Source organism: Glycine soja, chromosome 9, assembly GCF_004193775.1.
Source record: "Glycine soja cultivar W05 chromosome 9, ASM419377v2, whole genome shotgun sequence".
In the NCBI taxonomy this organism is placed as follows: domain Eukaryota; kingdom Viridiplantae; phylum Streptophyta; class Magnoliopsida; order Fabales; family Fabaceae; genus Glycine; species Glycine soja.
Window position 1 is genome coordinate 5753483 of NC_041010.1, and position 19159 is coordinate 5772641.

General features: G+C 34.9%; 2 protein-coding genes and 1 pseudogene across 3 annotated transcripts; 1 reads left to right on the forward strand and 2 right to left on the reverse strand.

Moving 5' to 3' along the window:
- Nucleotides 1-2738: 2738 nt before the first annotated feature.
- Nucleotides 2739-3584, reverse strand: LOC114425485 (putative oligosaccharyltransferase complex subunit CG9662). Its single transcript, XM_028392422.1, has one exon. It carries the CDS (start codon nt 3455-3457, stop codon nt 2924-2926), a length of 534 nt encoding a protein of 177 aa, XP_028248223.1. The 5' UTR covers nt 3458-3584; the 3' UTR covers nt 2739-2923.
- Nucleotides 3585-10003: 6419 nt separating this feature from the next.
- On the forward strand, nt 10004-15053 carry LOC114367195 (nucleotide-sugar uncharacterized transporter 1-like). 2 transcript variants are annotated; one of them, XM_028324328.1, is made up of 7 exons: nt 10004-10248; nt 11379-11530; nt 11646-11854; nt 11926-12019; nt 12697-12863; nt 12982-13152; nt 14242-15053. In XM_028324328.1, the coding sequence occupies exons 1-7, from the start codon at nt 10176-10178 to the stop codon at nt 14513-14515; spliced, it is 1140 nt and encodes a 379-aa protein (XP_028180129.1). In that variant the 5' UTR covers nt 10004-10175; the 3' UTR covers nt 14516-15053. The 2 variants fall into 2 exon arrangements, with proteins under 2 accessions (XP_028180129.1, XP_028180130.1); XM_028324329.1 differs by lacking the exon at nt 10004-10248 and adding an exon at nt 11150-11287.
- A 620-nt stretch (nt 15054-15673) lies between these two features.
- LOC114367774 lies at nt 15674-18672 on the reverse strand (annotated as a pseudogene).
- Between the last annotated feature and the right edge of the window lie 487 nt (nt 18673-19159).

Below are 19159 nucleotides of genomic sequence, written 5' to 3' on the forward strand. Positions count from 1 at the left end.
GATCGAGTACTGGATTTGATGGGCACGCATTATTATATTATAGGTATTTGTAATTTGTTATTGAAGATTGATTGCTTGAAGGTAATTGCTTGTGCTTCCACGCATATCATTGTACAAAATGGAACGAGAAACTCTAATGCAACATAAATTGGATAGTAGGTGACATATTTGTACCCGGCTAAGGTGACAATTCACTCCCATTGTAAAAAAAAAAAAATAGTAGTCTTGTCTTAAATGGTTTGTCCATAGGTAGAAAAAATCCATAGAAAAAGGAGGGTTGAGCAATAGATAGTTTAATACTAAGACCTAGAAAAACTATAATCAAATTATTAAAAAGTTTAGAAGTGAATGGTATATTTTTTAATTTAATACATGACAAAAAGATTTGACGTCATATAGGCTTTAGACGTTTTTATGATCGTATTTCTAACGAGATCAGGAAAATTGGTTGAGGGATTAGTACCCAAATAGCAGTAAGATGACTGGCTCAGCAACAAATGCTACTATATATCCTACTAAAAGCATGCACAACAGAAGAACAACAAATCAAACCATCATTTCAGAGTGCACGCAGTTCAACCATGCAATGTTGAGCCACAACAAGAAATATCAATGAATAAATCTCAAAGTAGAGAAATATCTCCTAATGGCGCAAACCAATCTTTAGCAGTGAAAAAATAATGCAACAAAGTTCCCTTAATTTTGATCCTCGAGCATCATATATCAAGCATTAAAGAGCAAAGAGTATACAACAGAAGACAGAGTCCACTTGTTAATGGAAATATATATATAAAAAAAAAATATCTATAAAATTACAAAGGGCAAGCAAGCAAAACTTAGGTACGGTTAGACAAATTGCGCTCGCACACAGACAGATATATCGAATAGTTTACTGATTGAGAAGAATAACCGAATTACTGATTGCAAATGAAACCCCAAGTAGATAATGTTCACATTGTTCATTGGCTGTTTATATAACATTTATTTGCTCTATTGAAAACAAATATAAATTGCCCCAGTTTACTTATGCTTTGATTACAAATCTTGGTTAGAAAGATTTGATCTCCATAGTTCATATTGCATATGTTACCAAAATCTACCTTTCAAGTCTGATAAGCTTCATAGTTCATATACATGGATTTAAAGACACTTGTTTCAATCACAAACTCTATCACTAATCATTTTTAATATATTGAGAAGTCATTACCACAAGAACTCAGTACCCCTGTTTGCCACTCCCTATGCTGGACCATGTAAGGTAGAGAAAGGAAATGGGAGGAAAGATTCAGTTCCGTAACCAAGAGGAATCTGTCATGTAACTAAATGCCACATAGGCTGGAGAAAGACAAAGAGGGAAGAGAAGAGCAAAGCTCTATCAAGACCAAAAATCCTTTTGTCTGAACATTTTGTTTTAAACTAGGTTTTGGTGTTACAAAGGAGATATAAGGCTTGGGCTTGGTATGGGAAGTAAGATAGAAGGCTAAAGTGGAGGCAAATTAGCCTTAGTGGGATTTGAACCTGAGATCAAGTAGTATCCAAGGAACTTGGTGCCACTTGAGTTAAGGCTTTTGGTCATGAGGAAAGAACTACAATAACTGATTTCCCTAGATCATGTGAAACTCAAAAATAAAGTAATCTTCCACCTTTAAAATTCTATTTCATGTTTTTTGAAATATCAACTGGGTATAAGACATAGATCTCCCATTTACAGGAGACTTTCACCCTCTATTAGCCAGGCTCTCAGGAGCGAATTTTCCTCTATATCAAGTGATATTAGTGCCCAATTTGTTTTAACAGTACAAAAGATGATAGTTATCAACAGTATGGTGAGCAATTATCAAGTAAATTTTCAGCTTCTGCAAACATCTCCAAGATATATGTAAGGAAAGAAAGATTATCATAGAGTCCCCAGACAACAAAGAGATAAAAATTGCTGTCTAAACTCTAAAGTACCCCTACTCCCCTAGATTCTAGCAGTGTTACAATGTTACATAGAAAGGAGTGGAGGAAAACTTTTCCCTGGTACAAAGGAGACCTATGTGGGTGTGATGGGGGGAAGTAGTAACCCTAAACAACAGGCAAAATGGCCATGCCAGAATTTGATCCCAGGACCAAGCAATCCCCAAAGGGACTTAGGCTTTGTTTGGAAAACAAGGGGGAAAAAAAAGAAAGTTCTCTAAAAATGTTGATTTAATATATGCATAAGATAACTTTAGCTTGTGAGAGAAGCTTATTTTATTTTTTTCCTTTCTATTTTCTTCTCCTACAAGTTCTTATGGAGAAACTTTTACCCAAACAGGGACATAGTGCCAGCACAAGACAGAGCTATGGTCAACAACACAAGCCACCATTGTTCTAAACGTAATTACATCTCGAAGAATGCAGAAGAGCCAGAAAGGGAACAAACACAAATAAAGGAAGAGCAAGATCATCCCACAACCACAAATAAACAAGAAAAACATAGATAAAACACATAAACCACAACACAATAAGCCATTCCATATCAAATCTCCACTCACATTTTCAAGCTTGATGCCATCTTCTCCTAGAATTTCCTGTAATCTCTAATCTGAGTCTCACATAGTAATCCTGAAGAAAAAACATTCAAACACTGTGTTGCGTGTGAGAGTGTACAAGAATGAGATAGTTCACCACAGACTAGAGCATTGTTTGCTCCTAGACAAGCATGTTTCAATCCACAATGAACACAAACTACGATCCAAACAACACGTCAAAGAAACAAGAAAACTCACTCATAACCACGGCAATTTTACTTCAAAAAAGTGCATTTCACATAAATAACGCCAAATCAGATCTAATTACTATATCCATATTCAATTCAACAACCCTAGAAAACGCGAAAACGAAAACCTCAGTCAAACTACAAATTAATTAAAACTCAGGAATCTCGTGGATCCATTATTCATCTAAGATAAGCGGGGATCTTGATGCGGATGAAGAGCATGCTCATGACGTAAGCTAGCACGACGGAGGAAACGCCGGCGGAGGCGTAGGAAACCTTGACGGATTTCGCGCGGTTGCGATCGAGGGCGAGGTCGAGGAGAATGATGCCGATGCCACCGAGGACGAACATGAATCCGGAGGAGAGGCCCTCGATGATGTACTGGCCGTTGACGCGGCCGGACATGAAGACGACGGGGCGGACGGCGCCGGTGTAGGGGTCCTGAGTGGAGCCGATGCCGGGGGGCTCGACGATGATGTCGTAAACAATGCCGGAGACGACCATGAAGTAGGTGAGGAGGAGGAGGGCGAAGACGGCGTTCGGGGAGGGGAGGGTGAAGGAGGGAAGCTTGAGGCGGAGGCGAGGGGGGCGGAGGAAGCTGAAGGGGAGGACGCGGAGGAGGTGGAAGATCGGATCGATGGATGCGCCGGAGGAGGGGTCGCTTCCGCCGGAGGAGGAGGGAGGGGGCACCGGGGGATCCGATTTGGATCGCATTTTCGGGTCGGGTTTCGGAGGGGTAGAGAGAAGAGCAGTGAGTTTATTATGTGTGTGAATTGGTGAGTCACTTTGCTTTAGTTCTATGAGTGTGGTTGGTTGGCAAATTGGGACTGAAAAAATGGGAGTCTAAAGGCTTAAGTTGATTTTGTTTTTGATTGATTGTTAAAGGGCATGTATTGATGAATTAAATCAAATTATTTTTTTTTTATCAAGTTTAGCTCCATTGGCTAGACAGTGTGAGTGAGTTTTTATTTAATAAAAATTATTTTTATTTTTCATGAATTTTTTTTTATGGATCAAAATATTTTTCGATCAAAAATCACATATTAATCTTTTATTTAAAGAGTTGACTTTTTTTAATATAAGTTTTTTATTCTAGTCAAAATAAACTTAAAATGATTTTGATTTACAGTTTTTAATTTAGATTAAGTTATGATTTATGATTAGATCTAATACTTAATTTTTTTCAAATTTATTATGTATTTCACTGTTTATTTGATAAGTGTTGTTTGTTAAAGAAAAATTAGCTGCTAGAAAAATTCATGTATTGGTTCAAGACTCTAGTCATACTTTTGGCCTCATAGTACTTGTAATTTTTTTTAAAAAAAACTTAAATTTTAAAACAAAATTTATTTAAAAACAAAAGAGCATTTTGAGATAAATTTTAAAAACATTCAACTCATTTTTGGAAACAAACAAAAGAGCATTTTGAGATAAATTTTAAAAACATTTAACTCATTTTTGGAAACAAACAAAAAAAAGTTTTAAGTTTTGAAAACAAACAAAAAAATATTAATTACTTTTTTTTCATTCTTTTCTATCTGGTATTAAATCTTCTCTCCATCTTGTTTAATTTTCCATAGAAGTGACAAAATGGATGGAATTATCCAACTAAACTCCAATATGCTCAATAAAAAATATATAATGAGAACTTTAAATTTTGAACAAAATTAAATTTTGATATTTTTTGACCCGATTCAATTGTGTTTTGATTTTGAGCTTAGCTCACAAAAGTTCCTAAAAATCAATTTTAATAAGCTTAAGCTTCATATTAGAAGCTTAGATTGAATATTGATTTTATGATCAAACTTGTTATAACCTTTGTCTTGCATTAAACACATGACTAGTCAAATCAAACTCACTCGATGATAATATAAAAAGAGTCTAATTTAGTTGATTAATCAAGAGAATATGTTAGTGTTGTAAACTCATTAACATTATGTTCAATTCCTACGTACTAATAAAAAACTGAAATATTGGACTTGGGATTTAAATCTAAAGCATAGATTAAATATGGATCTTTTTGGTTTAATTCAACCATGCCTTGATATAAGCTTAACTCAAAAAATAAGTCATACAAATCAAACTTTCACCAAGCTTATGCCACATTTTAGAAGGTCAAATAATTTTGACTTGTGCTTTTTTTTCTTCTCAGTTTTTGACTTTTGCTTTTCTATAATAAAAGTTATAAAGTATCCATCATGTTTATTGATAATCATCTTTAATAGAATCTTCTTTTATTATTTTTTTTACTCACAAAGACATGAAGTTGAAATATCAAATAGTTTTAAATTTTTATAAAAATGTAAATTTTTTTATACCTAGTAAGAACTTCAAATTTAATGGTTGGATTTAAAAAAAAACTATAAAATGAAGTAGATTTACCAATAATTAGAAAAAATTATAAAATGAGAGTAATTTGATCCATTCTCAATAGGCACGAAAATATTGGTTTCCTATCGACAATAGATTTCAGATAAATGTGCTTGGAAAATATTTTTGCTAACAGTCACCCAAACACGACATTGCTGAAATATTGGTTTCTTATTGAAATATATTTTAGATAAATAATATAAAGCTTGGAATTTGATATTATTCAGATGTTGGATAACTTCGTTTTCTGCCGACAAAAATAAATTTTGGCCTAGCACTAAAAATGGGAACAACGACTTTGTTTAGAGCCAATAAATGTTGTCCAATAAAAACTAGATTATAGTAGTCTTTTTTTTTTTTTTACTAAAGATTATAGTAGTCCTATTAATATTAGAACTTGTAAATTAAAAATTAATTAACGCCTAAACTTAAAATTTTTGTTTTATATATAGAAAAATTAATAATCTTATTTCTTCTCAGATTTTAGTTTCTATTTTACATTATTCAATCTTCTGATTATATTTAAGTTAATTATTTCTAGTTAAAAAATGTGGTTCTGAAACATACGCAACATTATAATGCATATCTTTTTAATTATATATACATTTGGTTTTAAAACATGCATGAGAAGTTTATTAATTTTTCTTCAGTAGAAAAAAGTTTATTAATTTTCCTGTGAGACTACAGGTGTTTTTTTTTAATAAAAGACAATTTTTTCGAATTGGGAATTCAGTTCCTATCTTTCATATTTATTAACTTTTAACACATTTAATGAACGAAAATTAATTTTAGTGAAAGAAATTAGTTTCTAGTAGTATGATGAAATTAAATTCAAATTCCTACTAAGAGAAATAAATATTATGCTTTGAACGCGATGGCTTTTTTAAAAAATAACTATAGAAAAAGAAGCTTATTTAGACTGAATAAAATTATTATGGTAACAAATCATTTTTCTCTCAGCCTTTGATAGAAATGGTATGTTTCTTTTTAAAGAGAAATAAATGATTGTGACGGAAAGAAAAACAGCTGCAAATTTACAAAAGTGGAAGCAATTTAAAAAAAAATGACAAGAATGGTAGATTTTAAAAATATTATAGGATATGGGAAAGTGATGTTTTAACACATGACTTTAGAACTGAATTTTTTTAAAAAGATATTGAAGTCGTGATTTCGAACACGATTGTATTTTATATTTTTTAAAAAAATATTGAAGACTTTTTTGAATTACGATTTCAAATATTCTATATTAAAAAAAATATTAAAGTTGTGATTCAAAATAGATTTTAGTATTTTTTTTAATTACAATGTTCTAAGTTGTATTTTAAAACACGATTTTATATAAAAAAATTGTATTTTAAAATACGAGTTACCCATATCATGTAATATTTTCAAAATCTATCTATTCTTGTAATTTTTTTAAAAAAAAATTGCTCCACTTTTGTAAATTTTCCAAAAACAGCACAAAATCCATTCTTTACACAATTTGGTAGTAATGGTATGTTTGTCTAAAATTCATTGTTGAGTCCCGCATATTTGTTTGTTTCATAGTAATAATTTCTTTCTAGATTTCGACAAAAGAGAGAAAAGGAAAGTTATTTCATATGTTTTTTTATTTAGAAAATTTATGTTATTTAATATATAAATTATTAGTTTTTTCTCATAAAAAATTATCTTAATTTCTATTTTTCCATTAAACCAAACATACCATAAAAATTGATTAAAAAATGAGTAAATGACCACTTTAGTCCTTACATTTTGCATGCACTTACATTTTTGTGCATGTACTATGGAAATGATCAATTTATTTCATAAATATGCAAATATATTGACATTTTAGTTCCACCGTCAAATTATCTTCGTTTTGGTTCATGTTGACTGCAAATGTGACATGTTGTTGTTGACGAGATAAATTCACATGTCTAGGAACATTTCACGTTTGTCAATAATGTTTTGAACTAAAATATTAGTGATTTTTTGTTCACTGCTACCACTCTTCGATGGCTTTGCGATTTCCGCAAACAACTCAACAACAACATATTGATTATGAGGAACAAAACCCAAAGTCATTCTTCAAACCCTGATTCTATTGTAACTCTAACTAGCCCAAGTTGAACTCGTTCTAAATCGAGACCCTCAAGGCTCTAGAATGGAGCTTTGTGTGCAACAACTCTTAGTGTTCACCTCTATCGTCATAGGTGTTGTCACCCACCTATGAACTCCCCTCCATGTCCCTCCTTCTTTCCCAAATCCAAAAAACATGATTCTACTTGCAAAAATCCATGGTGAGTTGTCTGAAAAGAATGAAAAATTCAAGAATAATTCTTTGAGATTGTCTGGTTATGGTTACAAGAAGGGTAGCAAAAAGAGGAGAAAAGTGAGAAGAGGGAAGGGGAAGTGGAGTCGTGGAGGAAGGTTGATGGGTGGGTGACAACGATAGTGGATGTGTTTGATGGAGCCGCTACAAGCGATAAAATGATTGTTAGAGGAATCGTTGAAAACAATGGAAAGATTGTTGGAAAAGAAGAGAGATATTGTTTTAAAAAAGATAGAACTAATAAATTGATCCTCAAATACCTAGTCCAACATTCAAAGATCATTTCTAGAATGTAGATTTGTCATGTCATCTGATAGGGAAGCATGAGAGAATGCCAGAAACACAGGAAGCACCAGCATCAATGGTGCAGAGAGGAGAAGGGACCAAGAGAAGAGTGGTAAAGCTTGCTTACCTGGCTGACTACGTGTAAAGGGCAGAATTGGAAGATGGAATTGCAAGAATCAGCTCCAAACCCTGCTTGTAGTGGTTGCTCCCTCGTAGGCAATCATATGAAAACAAAAATCGTTATTAGATTCCTTTTGGATAAGATTTACAATTCTGTTAAGAGAAATTCCTCTATATATAGCTATGTAAACAATGAAGCGGGATATAAGAAAATGATATTTCCCTTTTCTTACCTCTGTGTCTTCTTCTTCTTCTTCTTGCTGGAGGTTTGCTGCCCTCGAAGCCAGCTTTAGGGTTCATACCCTAACAATTGGTGCTTTCATCATTGTTCCTCATGGCCTCCCGCAACCTCGACGAGGCCCTTGCTCGTCTGGACGACGCCATGCACTCCATGAACCGCCACCTGAACCCATTTTTCACCCGCCATGCTCCTGTGCCTTTCCCCCCCACATCCAAATCCCCACCGGTTCCTCATCAAGCCACTTTTGCTCCTGCAACACCCTGGTTCGCACCATCTCCATTTGAGGACCCTGCCGGTGCCCTGTTCAAACTCACTCAGACGGGGTCAGTGCTCACATACCTGCTGGAGTTTGAAGCCTTAGCCAGTAGAATTATCGGCTTGCCGGGCACCTTCCTGTTGCCTTGCTTCATCTCAAGTTTGCAACCGGAGATCCGCCGTGCAGTTCAGGCCCATCAGCCTACGACTGTGGACCAGGCCGCCGGCCTCGCGAAGCTCCAGGAGCAGCAAACGTCTCCGCGGCCGCGAACCCCACCGCTGGTAGCTCCACCGTCCGCCCCTTTGGTTCCTCCTCACATCGCAACCTTGCCCCCTTTGCTGCCATCCCCGCCACGACCCCCACAGGCCCCGACCATTAGTTGCCTCACCCCGGAGGAGTTAGCCTCGCGCCATGAGCACGGGCTGTGCCTCACAGGCGAGGAGAAGCTCCATGGCGGCCGTCGCGAGGTCTCTAGGGTTCTTCCCTTCATCGTAGTGAATGAGGAACCCACAGACCCATTGGGTCCTAATATAAAGCACCCCGACCCGAAGCTACCCACACCCGTATCCACAGGACCTGACCCAAAACCCATTCCTGACCCAGACCCTAAACCCACACCTGACCCAAGACCAAAATCCACACACGACTCGGTCGCCCACCCCACACCCAAACCGGACCCGGCCCAAATTGGTCTGAAATCCTTATCGGGAGATTTCACGCCAGGAATTTTGTGCCTTGCTGGCCTTCTCTCCAGCATTCGAGTGGTCCTCCTTGTTGATGGGAGAAATCCCCACACCTTCTTCCAGCTTCCACTATCGATCTCTCTACGCTTACCTTGTCGAACCGCTCCAACTCTTTTCCGCATGATATTCCTTCCTTACGGGTACTTTGTGGAATTGCAGGTTCGTCGGAATAAGCCTTGGGACCCCGGTATTATTTTTGAAAGCTGCAGTTTGAATGCCCAACACCTTGAGGACAAGGTGTTTTTGATGGGGCAGGGAGTGATAGGGAAGCATGAGAGAATGCCAGAAACACAGGAAGCACCAGCATCAATGGTGCAGAAAGGAGAAGGGACCAAGAGAAGAGTGGTAAAGCTTGTTTACCTGGCTGACTACGTGTAAAGGGCATAATTGGAAGATGGAATTGCAAGAATCAGCCCCAAATCCTACTTGTAGTGGTTGCTTCCTCATAGGCAATCATATGAAAACAGAAATCGTTATTAGATTCCTTTTGGATAAGATTTACAATTCTGTTAAGAGAAATTCCTCTATATATAGCTATGTAAACAATGAAGCGGGATATGAGAAAATGATATTTCCCTTTTCTTACCTCTGTGTCTTCTTCTTCTTCTTCTTGCTGGAGGTTTGCTGCCCTCGAAGTCAGCTTTAGGATTCATACCCTAACATCATCCTTCACTTGTCACATCGAAAAAAAACATTAACAAAAACAAAAATAACCATTTATCCTAAACAAAACTTTGAATATTGTTTTCAAAATTGATAAACTATTTTAATTAAGCAATATTTTTTTTTGCTGAATCAAATGGCATTGAACAATGGTGAACAGTAGCACGAGTCCAGACAGCTGCTATTTTCCGCCATCACCGGCTGTAAAGCCACGTGTCATTGGTCTTTTCTCCACCTTTTTTTTGTCTTGTACCTTTTTTTCCCTGTCATTGTCTTCGCCTTTGCATTTTGAATTCAACCAAACACGACACAAGCAGCAGTTTAGCTTTGCACACACTCCCTTACTCCACACACACTGTGCTCTCACTCATTCATTTATTCATTCTCTGCTTCCTTCATCTTCTACTCTAGGGTTTGTTTGATCTCCACAATCATAAAACATGTTCAGCTTCTTCATCAAGAAAGGCGTCAGAAAGACCCTCAAGCGCAAAGACAGCGATGCTGGAGAAATAGGTTCCATTTTTATCACCAAATCTTGTGTTTATGAGTCTTTCAAGCTTTCACATTCTTACCCATTTGTGTTTGGTTGCATTTTTGGGACATTTTGTCATGTGGGCTTAGCTGAGTTAGTGGCCTTTGGTAATGATCAGTGAAGGTTGTTTTGTTGTGCACAATGAGACTTCTGGAATCTGGAATATTCCCCATTGTTGATTCTTTTTACTAATTGCTGCATTGTTGTTGTCTTCTGTGTGGATTGATGAGGATTTTAATTTGTCTTCCTTATGCTTTGATGGTTAATAGTTTTAGTAGGAACATTATCCTTTTGTGGCTTTTGATGCTATCAAGGTTTTATGTTGATATCGCGGACAGTTGAAAAGCTTTGATGTTGCAGCCCAAACGGTCACGGACTGTTTTTTGAGTGTTTTTTTTTTTAAAACATTTGACTTATTCAGTTGAAATTTCTCTTTTGGTGGAGAGGCATATGGAATGAGATTGGGGACTTATTTTTGGATTTTCAAGTTTTAGGCTTATGTTCTTTCTTTTAATCTTTCTCTGCTTATAACAAGAGTCAGTTTCTGTCACTGCCAAATTACCTCAAAACAATTTAGCTTTGGAGTGATGCGCCTAATGCCCCCATATATGAAGCCTTTCAGGTGAGAGCGTGCTTTCGTGAGAGGAAATAATCTTGAGCATCCATTTATGGTGTATGATCTAGGTTGGTTCCTCTGAGAGCATGTTCTCACTTCAGTATCTTTCTTATGAAGAGATCATATAGATTTTAAGCTCTAGTATCATGTATTTTCCTTTATATCTTTGGCTTTTTATAAGAGAGTGTGTTTTGGTAGCTGCCGTAGTACCTAAACAATTTAATTTTTTAGTAGAATCTAGTCTATGTTCCTCGTTATAATTCCATCAAAGCCTTGTAGTAGGGGGGCTACCAAGTGAGAGTATGAAAAGTAAGAAGAGTCAATCTTGATTATACAACCATATGCAAATTGCCCAGATTGGTTTTACTTGAAACTGATCCTGATAATCCATGGAAGATTTAATGGTTAATATTGGCTTTTCTTTCGCTTTTACACTCAACAGTCAGCTCAAATTCAAATCATCTTCTAATTACTTATTCTTCCTGGTAACTGCAGGAAGAGCTTTGGAAGACTTCAGAGCTTCTCTCTTTAATCAATTCCGTTCCTCTGAAGGTGCAAAGCATCAACAGCAGCACATATGTGGTCCAGCTATTGCACTTTCCTTCAATTTTCTGGTTGCAGTTGGTATTATTTTCATGAACAAAATGGTTTGTTTACTTTCTTTTTACCTCCTAACGGGTTAAGCTGTGTTTTCTGTTGAAATTTCAACGTATTATGGTTTTTATTTGCTGACTTTCTTGGGTTTTTCTTGTTTTGTTTCAGGTGCTTCAAACTGTTCAGTTCAAATTCCCTATACTTCTTACACTAATTCACTATGTAGTGAGCTGGTTCTTAATGGCAATACTAAAAGCATTTTCTTTTCTTCCGGCTGCTCCTTCCTCAAAATCAACTCGATTGTCTACTTTATTTACTCTTGGATTTGTTATGTCTCTATCCACTGGCTTTGCTAATGTCAGCTTGAAGTATAATAGGTAGCCCAACTATTCACATTTTTATTTGAAGTATTTATTTTATACTTTTAATTTGATTTCTATATCTTCAGCATTGGTTTCTATCAGATGGCAAAGATTGCAGTGACACCATCAATAGTTTTGGCAGAATTTGTATTGTATAGGAAGAAAGTTTCTTTCGCAAAGGTATGTGCACTCACTTTGGTTTTGCATGTATCTCTGTTTCTGATAATAATAAGTAGGAATTTACGGGCCTAGTAGGAATACAAACTTTTATATGATCAAAACAGATGAAATATGGACACATTTTGTACGATGAACTTCTTTAATTAAACATGGATCAAGTTGATGATGCGATCCTTCGATATGAGGCAAAGTGCGCAACCTATTTACAAAGCAAGTCTGTCTAGTGAATGCCCTCCTTTATCCTCACATCTATATTCAACCTGCATATTTGTGGAAGATAACTAAATCTCTGAGAGTAGATTTTAATATGATTTCACACGTGACCTGATATTATATGTGCTTCTGAGGTCCTATGAATGCAGTTCAAAATTGTGGTTGACTAAAGGGATCTAGCCACTGGACCATATTATAGTGTTTGTGATTTATTAGGCTGTGTTGTATTGCTTTAGGAACCCCTAGCTTCATCCTATTGAAATGCTTTGCTTGATTTAGTTAGCCTATACTTTCTGGCTACAAATGATATGTGCACTCTATATTCTGGGGCAATTGACTTGTGAAGTTTTGTGACATATTGTTTATATAGGGCAGGGGGGGGGGGGGGTGGGGGGGGTTAATTGACTTGTCGCTTAATTTTTGTGAAGGTTTCGATTCTTACCATAAAATTTGAAACTTTACAGGCATTAGCATTAACAATGGTATCTATTGGTGTTGCTGTGGCAACCGTGACTGATCTTCAGTTCCATGTATTTGGTGCTTGTGTAGCATTGGCATGGATTGTTCCCAGTGCTGTAAACAAAATCTTGTGGTCTAGACTGCAGCAGCAAGAGAACTGGACTGCTTTGTCGTGAGTAATTTATTACATCCTTTATAACTTTCCACCTCATCTCCCTTCTCAATCTTTGGTTCTGATGTGCACCAGAGAATTTCTTTCTATCTTGTCTAATTTGTGGATTGATTGACAGGCTAATGTGGAAAACTACACCTATTACTTTGATTTTCCTGGCTGCTATGTTACCCTGCCTAGACCCTCCAGGTGTTCTCTCCTTCGATTGGAACTTCAGCAATAGTATGGTGATTTTTGCTTCAGCTATTCTTGGATTCTTGCTTCAGTGGTCTGGTGCTTTAGCACTAGGGTAAGTGAGATTTCTTCTTGTTGAATAATTTTGTTTGGGAGAAGAATTTCAATTTGTTGTAATAGAGTACATAGAACCTATTCTATTGAATTTTATAGGGATCCCACTTGGTTATGATCATTTGATTGGCTGTGTGTATTGTAGAACACATTGCTTCTCCCTCCTCCCGCCTCCGGCCTCCCTTTTATGGGTCAGGGTGGGGTGGGTTCCAATTAATTAGCTGTATCAGTTGAGTCCAATAAGTTGAACCAAGAAACCATGATATATGTTTGATTCAACCTTTGTTTCTTCTCTGATCTTTGTCATTTCTTGAGGTCTTGTGAAAGTAGTAACATTTCACCTTCACTTGGAAGTTAAGGGTCTAAATCACTGTTGTCTGTTATGGTGTGTTACATTACAGCTTACTTTTATAGTTTGATTAAATAGTTAAACTGAAATTTTTTTTGTTTGGTTTGGGCCATCAGTATTTGGCTTATGGTTCTACATATTCTTGACTCCAACATAATTTCTCTTTTATTTTTCAACTGCTGTTTTTTCTTTTCATTCAAGTTTAGCTCGACAACATCCCAATGTTCAATATTGTTTTAAATTGATTGAACCATCTACCTGAGATCCCAATGAGCAAAAATATTTTTCAATTTGTATATTTTGGTAGTACCGCAGACTACTAATGTTTTCCAAATGTCGGAAGTACTCTTGCAACCTGATAATTACTAGAAGAGTGATGGCCTATTTACTTTCGACTGAAGTTTATACTAAATGCCATGCATGATTATGTGCTGACATTTAGTTACTAACATTACTCTACGGCCAAGTTTACAACACCTGAATTGAGAGTCAACCTTGTAAACTTTTTTCATTTTTATAAAGTGTGACAATATTATGATAGATTGTTTACTGAGAATTTTGGAATAGAAAATTTATTCAAGTCATTCATCATGTGTATTTAAATGTTATGTTTTGGATGCTATTTCTATTTAACATTATTGCGTCATGCTTTTTGTTTGGCTGAATACGTTGTCGTTTACTTACCTATTGAAGGTAGGTTTTTTCATATATATTTTTTCACTCATACCCTGCAATTTACAGAGCTACCTCAGCAATCTCCCATGTCGTCCTTGGGCAGTTTAAGACATGCGTCCTCCTTCTTGGAAACTATTATCTCTTCGGATCCAATCCTGGCAAAATCAGTATCTGTGGCGCATTCACAGCTATTGCCGGTATGTCTGTCTACACTTACCTTAATATGAGGCAACAATCAAACAAGCCATCTCCTCGACAGGCTTCCGTTTTGCCAAAATCTAAACTTGGCAAAGAAAATGGCAGCACCCATGATGGACATTATGGGGCCGAATCTGTCTAACTAAATGCCTAACTCTGCATTCCATGCAGTGTTATGACACATTAACCAAACATTTTTTGTTCTTTCTCTTGTTTCCAAGATTCTGATCTAACCATCTTGGGTGCTCATGGTGATGAGTCAGCTATAATATGATCAAGAAGAGATTTTCTAGGGTATATGAGTCTATATTCCACTTGGCAGCTATAATACATGATCAAGAGATTTTCTAGGGTATATGAGTCTATATCCTCTTGGCAGCTATAATACATTATCAAGAGATGTTCTAGCTTAGGGTGTATGGGTCTATATTTCACATGGCAGCTACTGCTCTTAGAAACTTCAAACTTGGAACACCAAGTGTATATGAATGATTTGGTGGATTCCATGCTAGAACTGGTTTTTTCTTCGGCTTTTATGGTAGGAGCTACGGCTGCATTTTGTTGTAACAGAGAACAGAAATTGCTATAGGGCTTTAATGGCTTTCACAATTTGCTGTAATTAGTCATTGAGCTTTTATGACGACCATATTTTAAAATCCTATACAATTCATTCTCTCCAACCTAGGTTTGTTAAATTTAGTAGTCTCAGAGGGCTAATAAATAGATTTTAGAGTGACGTTCACCACATATATATCATAGGAATGTAAAAAGATATATTAGAATCCCCCTCTAATTGACCCAAAACTATTGAAATTAAAATTGTTACAAAGGGTCTTATAATTAGGGACGAAGAGAGTATTTCTATCAATGATAAAAAAAAAAACCAGGACTGTATAACCTTGATTGGTGAACTATTTATTGTTTGTTTTTTCGTTCAATATCTGCAAAATGAACCTTCAAGGAGAAGTAACAATTTGTTGTTTCTTACAAAATGATACTTTGCACCACGTGTCCATGGAATGAAATGGTAAAATAAATATTGTCCCTGGAATGAAATGGTAAAACAAACATAGCCTTAAGTAATCAGTTTGATTGGTGAGATCTAGGTTGATTTTTATATGCTAGAAACGTGTTTTCCTAGTTTGCTGCCTTGTGAGTTATGACTCACCCTAACAAGCTAGAATGCTATTACAGTTTTGCACCAAGCACAAAAAATAAAATATAATCTCCACAACGAATTTCTTCAGCACTACGCTAATATTTTATTTAGGTTCGTGAGTCTAACCAATAAGACAGGTTATTACAGTCCAAGAAGCATACAGTAGATTACTGTTATGGGCAATGCAACACCATTTCAAAGATAACCCTGCAAAATTTGCGAATTTCTTTCAGAATTTATGTAGATGCTTTTAATCCACACGCCACAAAATGCATTGGTTATTATATATAGTGTTTTTCAATATATATAAATTTATAAAAGTTACACACTTACGCTGTTGTTGAGTATGTCAGCATGGACATTATATTCTTTGGCAAATTCAAAGGGAACAATACCTCAGGAAAAAACAGCCTACAAAAACTTTAGGCAAAATAACAGGAATGGGTTAATTTTTAAAAAAAATTATAGGAATGGATAAATTTTGAAAATATTATAAGATATGAGTAAATCGTATTTTACGATTTTAGAACATCGTAGTTTTTTTTTAAACAATAAAGTCATTTTTTAGATCACAATTTCAAGTATTTTATATATTTTTTTTTATAAAAGTCGTGTTCCTATAAATGACTTTATTATTTTTTTTTGTTTTTTTAAAAGTGATATTGGGTCCGAAGTTTAAAAAAACAAAAGAAAAATATTAAAGTCGTTTCTAAGAACACTATTTTTATGAAAAAATTAAAATACTTAAAAGTCGTGTTTTGAAAAATGACTTTGTTGTTTAACGTTCTAGAATCATGTTTTAAAACAAGATTTCACATAAAGAAGTTAAAACATGACTTAACCATTACATGTATTTTTTTTAAAAAAATTAACCCATTCTTTGCCAAAATTTTACCATGGATAGTATATATATATATAATGGTTATGAAATTTGATTACTTTGAGAAATTTACAAGGGGATAATTTGTTTCACCTGAATAATTGTGACATGTAAAAGAACTCCATGGATACCCATGGCTTTGGAGGTTGCAAGAATTACTGCTGGACCCACCAAGAACTTAATTACCATGGAAATTCCAGCTCGTGTTTTTTCCACAAGTAATGATCTTGGGTTATAATGCCATAAATAAACCTGTTTAATTAAGTAAAACACTATTAAGTATATACCGTGACAAAGACATGCAATATAATTAATATAGATGTTGGAATACACCACATTATAGTAAAAATTATAATTAAGAAACAAACATGGTGTATACATATACAACTTCAAGAACTGTGTTTATATATGAAAACATTGTATTTATTATTATTATTATTATTATTATTATTATTATTCTTCTTCGAAGCTTAAAACTCTTAGAAAGTGAGTTATAAGTCTAATTTAACATTACAAAAATGTATTATAAATTGAAAATTATTTCTCACTTATATAATCTATCACTAATCGACATGAAATACTTAAGAAAAACAAGTTCAATATGTGTTTTTAAAAAACAATAAATGATCATCTCCATGTTGTATTTATGGATGGTGGAAGGCTAGTACCTAGATTGAACATGGTCATTTCCAGCCCTGTATCAGACATTATTTTAATGGAATATTTTACAATAGATGGCATTTTGATGTTCCACCTGCTCACAAGCAACAACGATTGTGAATGGTAATAGAAAATCCAACCAATATGTTTTTTTTAAAACTTTTGGGGTGTGCTTTTCCATGTATGGGGCAAAGAGAAAGGAAAAATACCTAAAAAATATGAGAGACCAAACGAGGCCCAAAACACTCGCCCAAGTATTGAGATTTCTTATGCAAACCATGGTGAGAATAAGCTTTATCATCACACTAGCACGTTGCATTTTTTGCTTTTTATTTGCATTGCCTTCTTCAATGCTAACCTCCTTTACAGGAAGTTTGTCTCCTTCCTCAATTTCACGCTCATGCACAGCTGCATATACAAAATACAATACTTTAAATCAATTTAAAGTTTTAATTATAAGTCTTCTTTGTTTATTATTTTCAAAAATACAATACTTTGAAAATTTATTAATAAAAGAGTTTTTAGAAATAAAAAAATACTCCTACACAATTTCAAGTCTTCTTTGTTTATTATTTTCAAAAATAGATTTTTTTTAAAGTTATCTATTGAAATAAATCAGTGCAACTTAGTAGTATTATGCCTGGTATAATGTATGAGTATTGAAAAATGATGGGCACACACCTTGGACTTTTTATTTCTGCTTTTAGTATTTTAATTTTTTTTATCCTTACTTTATTCTTTTAAGGGACTAAAATTAGGGGGGGGGGGAGAAGAAGTTAAGACTCTAAAAATAAGAATGAAGAAAAAAGTTAAAAGACTATTAATAGATAAAAAAATTCAAAGACTAAAAAATAATAATTTAAAGACCAAAAAAATAATAAACCCTGTTCCAAAAGTATACGACTATATATGCTTTAACCAAGATTCACGAGCAAAAGACAAATACATATATAGTTAGACTGCATGCATCATATGTGATTGTGAGATTAAATTACCTTTTGAGGCAACAGTTTCATGTGAAAAATCAACAAACTTGGAAGATCCAATGATCTCAAAGTCAGCAGAACCAACTGTGTTCACTCTATGTTTCATATTAACATCAGAAGTTGGTGATGAAGTTGAGCTCCAAACAAACATGTGTAACCCCTTATCATTATTACTTGGTTTTAGAGACGGAAAAATTACCAAATCATCACTAACACTCTTGCTCCTTGAAAAACTTTTCTCATGCTTGTTGTTATTCAACATCATCTATTCTTCAAAACCGCCACCACCTTGGAGAGTAGTACTAGTTGGTGGCTGCAAATTTGTGCCTCTGAAACTTGACCCTGAATCTCTAGATGAAGGGACCGAATAGATCTCAACCCTAGTAAGATTTGATGCTCTAGGTGAAGCCATGGACATGGAACGTGACTGCATGGTCCTCACCAACACGTGAAGTTGTCCATTTTCTCCAATTTCTACATCAGTTTGCAATGGCTCTCTACCATTGAGAGAACCAACGTTTGAATCAACACTTAGGGTGGAAATTGCGCCTGCAAGTCTCAGGGAATTGGTCTGAAATGAGTAGCTTAGCACCTCTTTATTCAAACAAGACCAACAAATATTTTTATTAAATGTTACACCAAAAAATGTTAGTAAAGATCATATGTGTGATATGTTGGGATTCAATCAATCAATCTAATTTGATTCCAACAGACCATCATCAATCCTAATCATATGCTTTTTATCCATGTAGAGAGAAATTATTACATAAAGATGAATAAAACCTCATTGTGTTTCCATACTCAAAATCATGATGAAAACTAAATGCGGAAGCATACCTCGATTAACCATAATGGAATGATGAAAGGTAGATGAGGATCAAGATTGATTTTATGATCTTCCAAATGTATAAAGTCCTTTTTTCTCTCTGACTTTTCGGATAAAGAGAAGAGAGAAGCGAAACTGTAAGTGTGTTGCTCCTCTCTACAAATGAGACCATAATATCTTATATTGGTAACTTCCATCTGTTACCCCAAATTTGATAATTATAATTTGACCTCTCATTAAATTATAATATCACTAATGGTATCTACACAATTAAC

Excerpts from the sequence above, each read along its gene's own strand:
- LOC114425485 (XM_028392422.1), bottom strand. The coding sequence starts at position 3,457 with ATGCGATCCAAATCGGATCCCCCGGTGCCCCCTCCCTCCTCCTCCGGC.
- LOC114367195 (XM_028324328.1), top strand. The coding sequence starts at position 10,176 with ATGTTCAGCTTCTTCATCAAGAAAGGCGTCAGAAAGACCCTCAAGCGC. Across the intron at positions 12,020-12,696 it reads AGAAAGTTTCTTTCGCAAAG|GCATTAGCATTAACAATGGT; the intron begins GTATGTGCACTC and ends GAAACTTTACAG. Across the intron at positions 12,864-12,981 it reads GAGAACTGGACTGCTTTGTC|GCTAATGTGGAAAACTACAC; the intron begins GTGAGTAATTTA and ends ATTGATTGACAG.